The sequence below is a fragment of the Paralichthys olivaceus genome, chromosome 23, assembly GCF_024713975.1.
Source record: "Paralichthys olivaceus isolate ysfri-2021 chromosome 23, ASM2471397v2, whole genome shotgun sequence".
Classification (NCBI taxonomy): domain Eukaryota; kingdom Metazoa; phylum Chordata; class Actinopteri; order Pleuronectiformes; family Paralichthyidae; genus Paralichthys; species Paralichthys olivaceus.
In genome coordinates this window covers 16,266,197-16,279,969 of record NC_091115.1, presented here as the reverse complement: position 1 = coordinate 16,279,969, position 13,773 = coordinate 16,266,197, and the positions used below count along the sequence as shown (strand labels likewise).

The 13,773-nt window shown below is 43.7% G+C and overlaps 1 protein-coding gene and 2 non-coding genes across 6 annotated transcripts; all 3 read right to left on the bottom strand.

Annotated features, from left to right (window-relative positions):
• Positions 1–5,742: 5,742 nt before the first annotated feature.
• slc25a3a (solute carrier family 25 member 3a) lies at positions 5,743–13,773 on the bottom strand. 4 transcript variants are annotated; one of them, XM_020099968.2, is made up of 8 exons: positions 13,633–13,773; positions 12,913–13,079; positions 11,773–11,897; positions 9,467–9,646; positions 8,451–8,632; positions 7,887–8,059; positions 7,100–7,210; positions 5,743–6,193 (listed from the first exon to the last, which is right to left on the bottom strand). In XM_020099968.2, the coding sequence occupies exons 2-8, from the start codon at positions 13,052–13,054 to the stop codon at positions 6,033–6,035; spliced, it is 1,074 nt and encodes a 357-aa protein (XP_019955527.1). In that variant the 5' UTR covers positions 13,055–13,079; positions 13,633–13,773; the 3' UTR covers positions 5,743–6,032. The 4 variants fall into 4 exon arrangements, with proteins under 4 accessions (XP_019955527.1, XP_019955526.1, XP_069375794.1 ...); XM_020099967.2 differs by lacking the exon at positions 11,773–11,897 and adding an exon at positions 10,657–10,781; XM_069519693.1 differs by having other exon boundaries at positions 10,657–11,897; positions 13,633–13,671.
• Positions 6,836–7,038, bottom strand: LOC138406872 (small nucleolar RNA SNORA53). The gene has a single exon (XR_011240274.1). It is a non-coding gene; the product is annotated as a small nucleolar RNA SNORA53 (small nucleolar RNA).
• LOC138406871 (small nucleolar RNA SNORA53) lies at positions 8,135–8,337 on the bottom strand. Its single transcript, XR_011240273.1, has one exon. It is a non-coding gene; the product is annotated as a small nucleolar RNA SNORA53 (small nucleolar RNA).

Genomic DNA, 13,773 nt, shown 5'->3' with positions numbered 1-13,773 from the left:
TTCATTTTCCTCCACTGTGAGAGACAACTGCACTGAAACGACAGCCAGTGTTGAGACCACGCATGGGAACATGTTGTTCCCTGCATCCCCCTGCTGATGCTGCACGCATGTCACACAGGGTGATGACGCCGGCTGTGGCGATACAGGCTGGCACCCAATAGGACGCTGCTGTTGGGCTTCCCTCGTCATCCAATGGGGTGAGGGGGATGCTGTTCCCTTAAAGGCGCCCGCTCAGCCATGCTGAGGGCCTTTGTGTGCCTGATTACGTGAGAGGTCCTCGCGTGTGATGAGTGGGGAGGATTAGATTGGCCGGTGAAAGAAGGCGGGCCTAACAGGCTGTTATATAACACACAGCCCCCCTCCTTTGTAGCCTACTCTCTCCGTCTTCCAGCCATCAGTTAACCCTGCACTTTTTTTTATCTATAACACGCAAGCATCATCAAATCCTCATGTATTTATCTATATAAACAATCCTCATGTTTGTCAGCGATGAGGAAACAGACTGTTTATCCTTGCAAAGTGAGTTGCGGCTACAATCAAGTTCCAGTTCCCAGGGGCTGTATTTGCCATTCGCACAGAAAAAGGATGCAAGCACCTTGGAATTCTGGGACAGTTCTCTGAGCCATAGAAAGAAAGAAAAGGCCCAAACAAAGTCCAATATAATTTAGGGGAAGAAACACTGAGAACATTCAGGTCACAGACTGAATAAATAATACAATGACATTAAATTAAAATTTAAAAAACCACAACACACCAATATTTCACAGTCTTCTTTCAAGATATGTTCTAAAATGTCTTCTTTCTTGAGTCATGCTCCACCTCTCCACAACATTTTATGGAAATTAGTTTTTGAGTGATCCTGCTGAAAGACAGACAGACACAGAAAATATAATCTCCTTGATGAATTCACTTACATATCTGGGATTTATTTCACTCGTGCATCAAACTAATATCTAATGTGAATGCTGATGCAGCAACAACTCCTGCATGCTTCAACCGTTTGGTAACATTTAAATGTTCGACTCATTCAGGACATTTCTGTTGTCATTGGACCAGGAAGCCTTCCATGAGACGTCTCGGGAAGTCCTCAGCTCTAATGCATCTGATCTATTCCCATGGTGTTCGAATTCCTGTCTATTCCCCTTACAACAATTCAATTTATTCGAATCACTCATTCTCCTGTGATCATCTTTAATTGTCTCCTGACTGGAAAAAAACAGTTTTCAGTTTGTGTTGTGTTAACACTGTGCCATGTTTGCTGCATTCTGATTGAGCCTTATTAATAACTACAAACATACATTTGATTTCATATATGCTGATATTGTACTGTATTCATTTTTGTTTTGTTGCATTGCATTTTACCAGGAAGATCAGCAGCAATGAGAATGTAGGGTTTAACACACTGGCCAAGATTATATAATGAGTGGTGAGCTGCTGCATGTGAGCTCAGTTATTTAATGCAACCACCTGCGGTCACTTGTTATTTTCAATAAGGAAGAGAAGTGGTGTGTGTGTGCCAGTGTATTTGGCACACTCAAGGGGGTCCAAGGTCAGCCTCCTGACCTGGATGGGCAGTCTGACCAATCAGGACGCACGGACAGCTAGTCACAGCTTTCTATCGTACAGCAGCAGCAGCGGGTGGAATAAAGCATGTGTCATGTTTTTGTCAGTCAGGGATGACGTTTGTCAGGATCAAGGGCCATGTTAGTCACACGGAACAATCCTAATACAAGATAAACCTGAGTGACTCTATGTAAGTGATATGAAGCAGTGACTGTGGTGCTCAGTGAAAGTATCTTCCCAGCTTCATTCAGTCTAAGAAGAATCAGATATTAGTTCTTGTGTTGCTTGTTCACGTGTCAATTTTCTGTTTTCGGTTCAACTGCAGCCTGCGAAGAAATCGTAACGTCCGCGACATCAGCCACACGTTTCCACAGGGACTTTTATTTTGAAACCTGAGTTTTGAGCTCACTGCTCAGCACCATCTTTGTCGTTCACTGAAGCCGAAAATCCTGTTTCAGGCAAGAAGGAACACTCACAGATTTGCCGGGGCCCCGTTAACTCCTTGTTGATCACATCTGTGCAGACTGTGTGGTGTTTCTATTACTGCAGTACAACCTGGACCGAGGTTGAACACGTTCATTTTTAATATACAGCACAAAATGAAGGTCTGAGAATTAGAGTTTGGTGCAGGAACCCCTCTTGAATGCTAATAATGCTACCACCAGGGTTTCAATTACAGGGGAGCTAAGAGGAGCCCTGAAAAGGACACAAGCTCCTCTGAAAGCTTTCCATGAGAAGTTCAGGGGGGGGGCTCCAAAAAATGTTTCACTTTTGTGGCACATATTACTTTTAGATTTGACGTACATTAACGTTCCTGAACATCCGTCTCCACTAATTCACACAATTCTGCGTCTCGTCCCTCTGAGGTCATCCATGCCCTCGAATCACTGGTCACCCGAACGTCTCATCACTGAGTTGCTGTGCGATATTTGAATGGACTGTAAAACAAGAAGTGTTTTTAGTATGTTTTTAATACTGTTTACCTCTGAGACTCCTAAAGTGTTCTGTAAACTCAAACGCTTCACCCACCCACCATAGCATAGAGGGGAGTGGATAATGACTGAATTGTCGTTTTTCGGTGAACTATCCCTTTAAGAATACACAGACCAAGTGTGAAGCTGTAGAGGGAGGGTTAGCGAGATATGTGTTCTACATAAGAGACGGACATGGAGACAGACAGTTCAGTAGTAGAGCCATGATCAGGATCTTATGACCCTGCCCTGTCTGTAGTCCAGCTGACTCTTGCAGTAGCCCGCATCCCTGCTCACAGAGACGTCCCCTGCCGATCCTCCCACTGCAAATTCTTCAAAGTGAGGCAAGCCGGGCCTCCCTCGCTCATGTGACCAGGAACAACAGATGCTATTTCAGAGTGACCTCCAGAAATTCTGCACAAGGCTGAAAAGGACAATGGCTCGATGTGTGAAAGCACGGATGAGTATGTCCGCACGTGCGTCTGTCCCAGCTCCTGTTCTGTGTGGAGCGGTGGCTCTTTCCCTCCTCGCTGTAAGAACCGAGGTCTCCGCAGAAACCTACATTTCATTCAAGAACTCATATTTTCTCCTGATCGTATCAACTTTAAACTAGAGTCCTTTGCCCCTTTGCCGAGACTAGATTACCAAACACATTATTTATTTCTCAGTGTCACTGATAACCTCTATAGACCAGCTGATGTACGAGCAAAGCGACGACCCTCACAACGTAGGACGGAGTTGACCTGACTCGCTGTGCCACTCAGCTCTGACTACAGATCCTGGTTATCTTTTGTCTAGACAACTGCAGTTCCTCTCTGCTGGGCCTCTCTGCTGGGGGGCACATATGTGGTCATCTCAGCTTGTGGCAGCATGTTAGAAACTGTCTTTTAGGAATAATAAGCAGGTGGAGGGATATAAGTACCTAAATTACATTAAAAGCACTTGAAAGCACATGCAATTAGTTTATTAATTTTAATATACAGTTGTATTATACAAATGACACCCATGTTGTCACAGGAGGAGAGGAGGAGCGAAAATAACCACCGTACAGGCAGTGGCGGCGCAGCGGACATTTCAGCTGCAAATCTGAAAGCGGGTGACACTGTGCATAATGTGAGCACCTGTGGCTCAGGGGGGAGAGAGGGTCGTCCACTAACAAGAGGGTCGGTGGTTTGGCAGCACTGCCGGTCTGCATTCCAATGTCCGAGCTCCAAATTGTCCTCATGACTGTGCCAGTTGTGAATGATTGTACGAGTGATTCAAATGATAAGACTTGAAAATCACTATAAATACAGGTGAGCCACAGGGGCCCTGTGTTCAAAACCAACTTACTATTTATTTAAAATAACCATATTTTACCATATAAACCATTTAAAAACACTTGTTGTGGTCTGTTCTTTAAAAGCTATTTATCCATAAACTCAGCGTGGGGTGAACCTGAAAGTGAGAGGGGGGGTGCAGCTGAAGGAACATGCACTGTAGCTGAGACTGACGCAGCCATCTTTTCTTTGTGAAATCATCCAAACTAATAATCGTGACGTCATACCCTGCAAAACCGAGCATAGTGTTTTAGAAATGACTCACTCCACCTAAAAAAAAAAAGTCTCATTTAATAGTTTCTCAACAGGATTTTTGAGAAAGTACCGAAGCTGGAGGTTCACGGGGTCACCCGGTGTGTGATGTGCCACTCTGCCCGGCCTGGTCTTGGCACCGTGTAATGGAAACAATGGCTGAAGTCTAACCGTCCCTGATGGAGCCCCGCAGCCGTTTCCATCAGCAGTCAGATGTGCCGGAGGTGGAGCATTAAAACCGAAAAAAGCATGCTGCCGTTCAAGTTGTGCGGAAGTCACATCGCCACAATGGAGCTAATCACCCGAGCCCCATATTTACAGGTTATCTCGAAATGTGGAGATGACACCCGCAGGGAGGCCGCGTGCATGCGGAGCTCTGGGAAAACTCTTTATCCCTCGTGGTGCTGATGTTTTATTCAATGACAGAGCAGTGACACTGTGATCTCGCAGACAGGGAACACGTAAATGGATTCCATTTTCCCATGACCCCTTGCAACCCTGCCATGTAAGCAGGCCCCCGCGTTGTTAGAGACGCAGCCTTTTTCCAACAGAGGAAGCACTATTGTTGTCAATGTTAAATATTTCACAAGCAAACAAATGGATTGTAATGACAGCAGCGGTACACAACACACACACACAGACACACACTCCTCTAGAGCTGGTGGTGTAACACACACACTGTATACACTCAAATAAAAAATAGAGAATTCAAAAGTTTCTTCAGTTTGATTGGTTTTTGCCTCGTTCTCACTCTTTCAATAATTGATAAACACATATTTAGAACCTCTGACAAATTAGAAACTACAGCAAAAATATTCTTAACGCACTGATGGAAGTTTTCAAACCTCAATGTTTAATACAAGCATTGTGAAAGTAGGTAGAATGAGCTCTATCTCATAAATACAACAGGTCATGCTACTTACACCTGAACGCACCAGGAACCATGCATGTTGGGTCAAATCAGCATATTGAGGAAAACACCTCAAGTTAATTTAGCTGATTACACTTTCATCAACTTGTAGTTTTATATGAGCAGACATTTGAATGTCAAACCTTCACTTTCAGATATTAATGCTCTTTGCATCTTTGTTAAACGTTAATGGAGTTAGGACTCCCTCTAGTGGTTAAAAACAGATTCTGTCATAACTGATTCTTCCCCCGCCCCTCCCGCTTCATGTGAAGTTTGTCTTTGTTTGCCTTACATTTTGTCTCATCTGTAATATTTTTAATTCTAATGCTTCAACAATTTTTTAAACTTGCAGAGCACCATGTAACTATTTGAAAGGTGCTTTTTAAAGATTAAGTTTTACCCATCCACCCAATAACTGCCTGCTGTCCCCAAATGGTTTGAAATACAGAAACCTGCTTGGATTCCTAAAATGATTCCATCCTAAATTTCCCTCGAGGTCAAGCATCTATCATTCATGTGGTCTCAGAGGCTCAGTCACAATTTATTCAATATTAAACATTGTGTTAAATGTTTTAATACTTGTCTTTATATTATTGTAGTTTTTAAATGTCCAATGAGGAAAGAGACAAAAATAAAACTTGAAAGACATCTGTGCGTAGTGTAGCCATTAATTCATCAGACCTGTGTAGTTACAGATGAAAGTCAGCAAAACAATGATGACGCAGAATTTTGATGTAATTTTATTTTATTAGAATATCCATATTTTCTAATGACAGAAACTGATATAACCAGACAGGGGTTTCTACAGAGGAATATTTCCATGTTGGTAAGCGACAGCTCCTTGTTCTGCTTGTTTTAAATATACATGAGTAGCAGCTCTGTGCTCTTAACAGAGCTGCACGAGCTGAGGACATAAATATAGAAAACTGCTGTGTGCGCTGTGGAACTCTGGGGTTCAGATGAGTCGTCGTCTGGAGGCTGAGGCTCAGTGGAGGAATGGAAGGAGGGGCTGTGTTTTTACTCCGTGAGGCCGAGCTTCTTCTTCAGGGACTCGGGCATCTCGGGGGGAGGGGGCCGGGGCAGGCGGAAGTAGACCTTGACTGAGTCGTAGATGAACCACTGCAGTGCGGTCAGAGTACCGATCATGATGATACGGGCAACCAGACCCTTCCACACACCTAAACACAACAGAGACACCATTAGATTCAGACTCTGGGAGAATTCCACTGAAACTGGAGTCTGAGCTTCTATTCAACAGTAATATTAGAACTAGTCTGGGACACTTTCATTTACAAATGTAGCTCTCATACTTCAACTTAATTTTAATGTTGAGGGTTGCGGTGGGAAATCATCTAGTTGTGTGGATATATGGACACATTTACAGGAGAATAAAAACAGGAGCTCTGCCGTGTTTAGCATCCTTTTCAAGGCTCAGCTCATAGGGATACAATCATCAGGTTTTCACAAATCTCTCTCTCTAAATGAATCTAAACTAGATTGACATTTAGAGCAAATACCTCTGCCAAGGCCAAACATTCCTAAATGTCTTATTTTTCTTATTTCTTGATAGTATGTATGAAATTCCAGGTTTTAAAATAAATCTTTCTCGTTCCCTTTTAAAGAAAATGAATTTGGCTTTTACTAAGGCTTGCCTTTATAGCCAATACACTGATCTGTTAAGAGACATACAAGTCAACACAAGACGAACATTGAAATGATTCACATTTAATTCTGTGTTACTGTTGTAGTGGATCATTGTGGCTGATCCAATTAAAGCAACAATAACTCAGAAATGTTCAACAAAGCAAAGTCCTGTCAGCTGTGTCCGTCCACCAGGCTTGCAGCACTGGAGGCGCCCCGTCTGTAGAGGACAGGGCTGCCAGTGATGCAGTTGGGCTGGGGGACAGGTAGACTGTTCTCACACGCCAATGACTCAAGCACCTCCAACTGTACAGCCAGAAAGCTGCCGAGGAGCACTGCTCAGAGAACAGCGCCCTCCAGAGGTGGATCTAAGGAGCATGTTGATCAAACCGTTCTTACTGCACTGTGCTGCTGAGTTGTTACTGTGGACGGCAGATACACACCTTTGGGTCCGAGCTTCTTGAGGACCTGGACTGCAGTGCTGCCCTTCTCCTTGTTCAGCACAGACACCACTGAGTCAGCAGGATGGGACACGATGGCACAGAACACACCAGCTGCACACAGAGCAGAGAACCAGGTTAAAACTTTACTCTGTACAACAGCACAGTTCTTGTACTAGTTAATGGAAATGAGACTGAAATATTAGTGCCAACATGAAGCTTTGCTATTAAGAGACATTCTTTGATTGACTTCAAGTTTTCAAAGTGAGAGGCTGTGTGCCTTCAAGTGACAGGGGTGCATGTGCACTCGCAACAGATTCTGAGTGACCAGTATATAGGCTAAAGAGTGAAGGATAAGTTCTCTATATTAAAAACTTTACGACCATACCACAAGCATGCAGTAGCACAAGAATCCAGCGTAGGGCGCTGCACACACCAAATTAGAGATCTCTTATTTAATAATGTTGATTAAAAAAATGTTAGTTCCTGATGAAAGAGTGGCAAGATGAATTTAAAATTTGGTGGGCTAACACAGTCTAGTTAATTAAATGGAAACACTGGCTATAATACTCTTTGACGTCACTTCAGTCTGTATTAAATACAAGGTTTGTCTTCTAGTATAAGTTGTAATTCAGAAAAAACTCCTTTTGATTAGCGATTACCTGCATCCACTAATCATCCTCATATATTTACTGCTCTCAGGTGCTCGTCTGGTTCTCAATAAACTAATGTGTGTGCAGTCAATACAGGTTCTACACAGAATACTGGAGGCGGGCGCTGAGGTACTCACCAATGTAACCAGCCACGAATGTGACAACCAGCTGCTCGGACTTGCTGCACTCACTACGGGGCTTAGGAACAGCATACTTGTAGAGCAACTCCACGGTGCGCTCAAAGCAGGCAAACTTCATCATGGTGTAGGGAATCTGTCTCATCCACAGAGGCACCACACCCTTATAGAAACTGGAGTTACAGCAGAGACGTTACCTTACAGTGGTTTCCAGTGACAGATTACTGAGCTAATAGTTCTAACAATACTGTGTCCGTCCACCAGGCTTGCAGCACTGGAGGCGCCCCGTCTATAGAGGACAGGGCTGCCAGTGATGCAGTTGGGCTGGGGGACAGGTAGACTGTTCTCACACGCCAATGACTCAAGCACCTCCAACTGTACAGCCAGAAAGCTGCCGAGGAGCACTGCTCAGAGAACAGCGCCCTCCAGAGGTGGATCTAAGGAGCGTGTTGTCATCAGAAATCCATTTTCTATACATTTAGTCTCTAATGCATCCATTATAATATACTTCTGACTGATAACGGAACTGAATCCTAAGGAAGTGTCCGACTGCATCACACTTACGCCCAGATCCCCTCCTCTTTGAACATCTTGGGAACGGCCTCTCTGAGGGTGTTGGCGAAGCCGGGCTGTGTCTGGATACGAACTTTCACAGCCTCCATGGGAGCCAGAGCGATGTCAGCAAAGAACTCTGCGCTGGCTGAGGCAGCCAGGTACAATGATGTCCTCCACAGGTAGGTGTTCTCCTATTGGGCGACACCACACAAATGGTCAGAACGTAATGGATCTAATGATATCGATCCAACGATATGTAAACAGACAAACAACTGTGGCAAATAAGTTAGGTCAGAGATGGTCCACATGATAACAACCTTTAATTACCATCTTGATTGAAGACATTGTGGTTTGCCATCCCTGATTCAAAAATGTTGTCTCATCTATAGAATTATGTGACAAATCAATATAACATGCTTTGGTTTTCAGCTGTAGACATTTTGTTAAGTAATTTTTAGATTTGTTTTTGCATTAAAGAAAACTATTTTGCACCAGGTGGCAATGCACTAAATAGATATGTTTGGAAAGGTTTTATGAAATTTAACCTATAAAAACATTGGATCCTCTAAAAAGTGTGTTCAAGTGTGTTTTTCTCTTTTGGGCATTTACTTTTCAATGGGATAATTGATAGAATACTCGATTACTAAAATAATTGACAGCCAAAGCACCAAATAAAAAGGGCACATTGGTAAATTAGCAAATGGGCAGTAACTTTATGTGGCAGTGTTCAACTAGTAACAATGTTTCTGCCTGTTCGGAATGTGCCTATTCTGTGGGATGGTAACATGTGCCGATGAGTCAATGGTTGAACTTGTTCATGATGAGTCCAAACAGGTTTAATGTCCTCAGACTTGCTTCAGGCTTCATGATGACCACATGTACAGGCATGTTACCAACACAATTATAAAAACATTGAGACAACTTCAATCCATTTATTTCACTAAGTGCAAGTGCTCATCACCACAAGAAATTATATGAAATGTGGCAGTCGTGTGCAGAGGTGTGTGTTTGTGTGATGAACTCACCTCTCCAAGCAAGTCGCTGTAGAAGATCTTAAACACTTCATAAAAGCCAAACTTGCACAGGCCCTGCATGGAGTAGCCGATGAAGGTGGGGGCCCAGCCCTTTGCCAAGCCTCTGAAACCATCTTCCTTCACTGTGATTGAGAAGCCTTTGCCAATGCTCTTGTATTTATTTGGGTCCACCTGAAGAGAAACACTGAGGTAAGCATTACATTTTTAAATCATGTGCAGTTCTAGTTTGTGATTTGGGCAACATTTATACGTTTGTGGAAAGACTGTGCTTAGTTTTTAGTTTTGTGTCACTCACTTGTGTCAAAGAAATTGTACTGGACGTGCCTTGTGTAGTTTGTCATTTCGATACACTGAATCCATTTTAAGTGGCAATAGAAACGTTTCCCACCCTCCTGGTGTTTCCAAGTTGTACTACTGTAAAAGATCACTTTTCATTTTCTGAGCAACTACCAACAACACAGGACAATAAGGCAAACTGAGTTGGCAACATGTCATTTTACATTTGAAAACCAAAATCAGTTTTAAACCCTCCAAATGTTCTGCCTCTCAATCAACTGAAGGTCTGAGGTTCAGTCATATTGCCCCATAACCTCAAACATTGAACATAAAAAACTCAGGAGGTCTGCGTCTCCTGCTGTAGGAAGGAACTGATCAGTCCAGGAAGACTGGAAGCCATTTTCTTCTTTATAAAAAGTAGCACAGCAATTGTCACACCAATGGGAGATTTGTCTTTTGTCAAGAGTGTATCGACCAACTAGGTAGGCAATTACAGACCAAGCCATTTGTAACCAAAATTAAATTTAGGAGTTAAAGCATAAAAAAAAAACAGCAAACAAGTCTATTGCCACTTTAAAATATCAGGTTATCGGAAAACAATCTGTATAATGACGAATGATTGTACATAACATTCAAATCAATGTTGTGATACAAATAATTGTGTAAATAGTTGCTGTACTCAGGTTTAATCCAAAAGATTATGTTCTGTCTTTGTGTGTTGTGTAATATGGAGTGTGTATACACTTTTACAATGTGTGATGCTTATAATTTCGTAATTGTCATAAAATGAATTCACGGCAGTATGAGTGGGCTTTGACAAACGTGTACATATCGTCATCTCTGGGTAACAGATGTGTGACGAGCTGCTGACTGTGGCTACTGTGAGGTTCAGCTTCCATACAAACCTGCAGACGGCACTTGACAAGATCGAGGGGCACAACTGCTGTGTGTGTTAAACCGCAGCTCAGGATACCCCCAAACCCACACAGGGCATAGTACTTTGAGGAGCCAAATGCGCAGCTGACTTCCTCTGTGGTAGAAGGGAGGGGGACACACAACATGCGTGCAACATGCAGGGTCACATGCGACACAAAACAAAAATCATCACCAAACCAGAGCCACATAAAGGAGAAGTTGTCACTGAGGATTGTTTGGATTCAGTGTCAGGACTCTTCCCTTATAGATGGCTCTGCCACTAACATGCCACCATTTGTTATGATCACACCCAACAGGTGGAAAAAATAAATCATTGTACATATGTGATTTCAGTATGAACTTTCAAGGACCACAAGGATGTTTCACATGTTGGGCTGTTCACCAGAGCAATTCATTACTCCTCATCCTTTCAAAGAATACTAAAAGTTTAGATTTGTTTACCATGTTACATTTAGCCACTGCTAATAAAAAAATGAGCAGGTTGACTAAAAATGTAAAACATCAATGTGGTCCTGCAAACCTATGATTTAAATCAGTTAAGGGATAAACGTAAGGATCAAATACATTTCTTTTGCACTTAAACAGAAAATTACTTCATCATCACGAGGTCTGTTTCTTACCAATCAAAATCTATGAAAAATGCTTACCTGACATTACAATGTTAATCAGTCAGTGCATTAATGAACAATCAGTCTGACATTAGGCAGTCCTGACATACAGACCACCCCCTATGGTGTCAAATAGCACAGTAAACATTCGGGACGTGCTCTCCCTCAGGTCTGGCTCTCTTGACCTTCACCTACACGAGTCCTCTACTGTGACTGAGGGCAGGCGAGGGGTGGGGGGTTGACAAGGTGGGCAGTAACCATTGAACACAAAGAACAGTGGTGCAAAATCATGCAACCATGTTATGATCACTCCAAAACATAATCACAGGAATCAAAACACCATGACAAAAAAAATTATTTCACAACTGGGCTGGCTCATTTTCTTTCATGCAAATTGGTGCATTAAAAAAAGACAAAAACGGTTATGGACGGGCGGGGTGTGACGTTTAAAAATGGCTGGGAGCCATGGCGACAGACCTGCAATCTGCATTTGACCAGATCAAGGGGAACGACTGCTGTGTGTGTGGTACCACAGCTCAGAATCCCACCAAAGCCACACAGGACGAGATACTTCTGAGAGCCGAACTCACAACTGTTGCCCTCTGAAGAGACACAGGTATCATTTGAAAACAGTTTCAGCTTAGGAAAGTTTCTTAGATGTCTAACTGGCTTAGAGTATTAAGAATCTTACTGGATCTACAAAACCTATGCGCCCTCAAACCCACTACATGTCAAACCAAAAGCTATAATAGGGAGACCATTTATTTTCCCAGTTGTGTCCCTATGCAACGGTAAGTGGTTTAACCCACCTACCAGCAACTGTTGTCAGATTACATAACACCTCACTGCTACTACTAAACTTGATTTACTGCAAAGTAACTAAAACTAAAAATGTACCACTACCATTAGGATTACACCAAACTTTTAACCAATGGGAAGGAAAGGCATTTTGAAATGGGTAAATGTGCTTTCATGCACATGCTAATATCATTGGCATTTGACTTCAATCATAATCAATTAAAATCATGATGACATCTCCCCAACAAATGGTTGATCACAGACTGTCCAGCAGAATGGAGGTGAACCTAACAACTGATACCGCTTCAACTTTTAGATCAGAACTGCACTTTTTTTTTTTTTTACACTAGAGACCCCATGTTTTTTCAAAGTGTTTCAAGCTAGGACAGTTTGTTCCTGGTCACCCCTGGGCAGCTCATGAGTAGCGGGCAAGTTTGCAGATAAATCCCCTGATCACTGATTCGCTAGATGAGTTTTAATTCCGCTTAAAAACATGAGCTGACACAAACGTGACAGAATCTCACCGCAGTGCAAGGGCAACACATCGCTTTGTCCTTCCTTGTCCTCCACAGGACTGTGCGTAGTGAAGGCCTAATAGCTGACTGTCTCCAGAGTCTAATGCTAATTTGTCCTAACGATGAAAAAGGCTTGATGACTAGATGCAATGCATACATGTCATGTGCATATAATAATCATTGGTTTATAGTGAATTACACACTGTGGGTTGGGCTCAGAGGGCCGAGGCATGACAGCTAAGCTAATGCAGCTAACTCTGGCACCCGTAAGCCTGCCTGTGTGCATATGTTAGCCGGGGGTTACCGTCTGCGGTGGCGGCCGCTGCCAGTCTGCGGGTCGTCTGTCCAGGGGCGCTCTGGCGGGGCTCTTCCACTTTCTGGAGGCTGAACAGGGGGGCGCTGAACGGGTTGCCCCGGGCGAGCTGCGTCAACGCGGTGGGGTACATGGTGGTGTCCTGCCTGCTGGCGGAGCTGCGGTGCAGTGAGCAACTAGTTAGCCGTGTGCTAGCTGAGGGAGGTTGGCCACCCCCACGAAATCACACACACACACACACACACACACACACACACACACACACACACACACACACAGTCACCTGAACTTTGGGATGCGACGTCACGTGCTCTATGCTAGTCCAGTGTCAGAATGACCGTGAACATGAATTGCTAACTTATTGAATGAATGCTAGGCTACTTTGACAATGTGCAGCACAAGTACAAGTTAACCTACACACTTAAGTCACGTGGACACACCAGCTCAACGCTTTCAAGCGATTCCCTACACATTCATGCAGCATTCCTCCTGTTCTTCTTCTACGCCGATGCTAAAATGCTATGCTAGGTCGCATGCTAAGCTAGCATGGCTGCTTCAAGGTGGAACGTCTTCTACACAGGAGAAAACGTTACGTCGCGGGAAACTAAACTGCTTCACGGGACTCACGGCAACATAGACTCATAACGTTCACGCACGTGTCGCCGCGCAGTGTGGCGCGTGTGCTGTTTTTGAAATGATAATGGCACTCACTCTGCTCGTGTCTTAAGATGGCGCCTCCGCTTCGCTGTGACCGGCCGCTCGGAGAGACCGGATGACCTCCCGGTAAAGAGGTTTGTCCTTTCGTGACGTCAACGGGAAGTGGTGGGCGGGTCCGTGCGCGTCTCCGCTCCG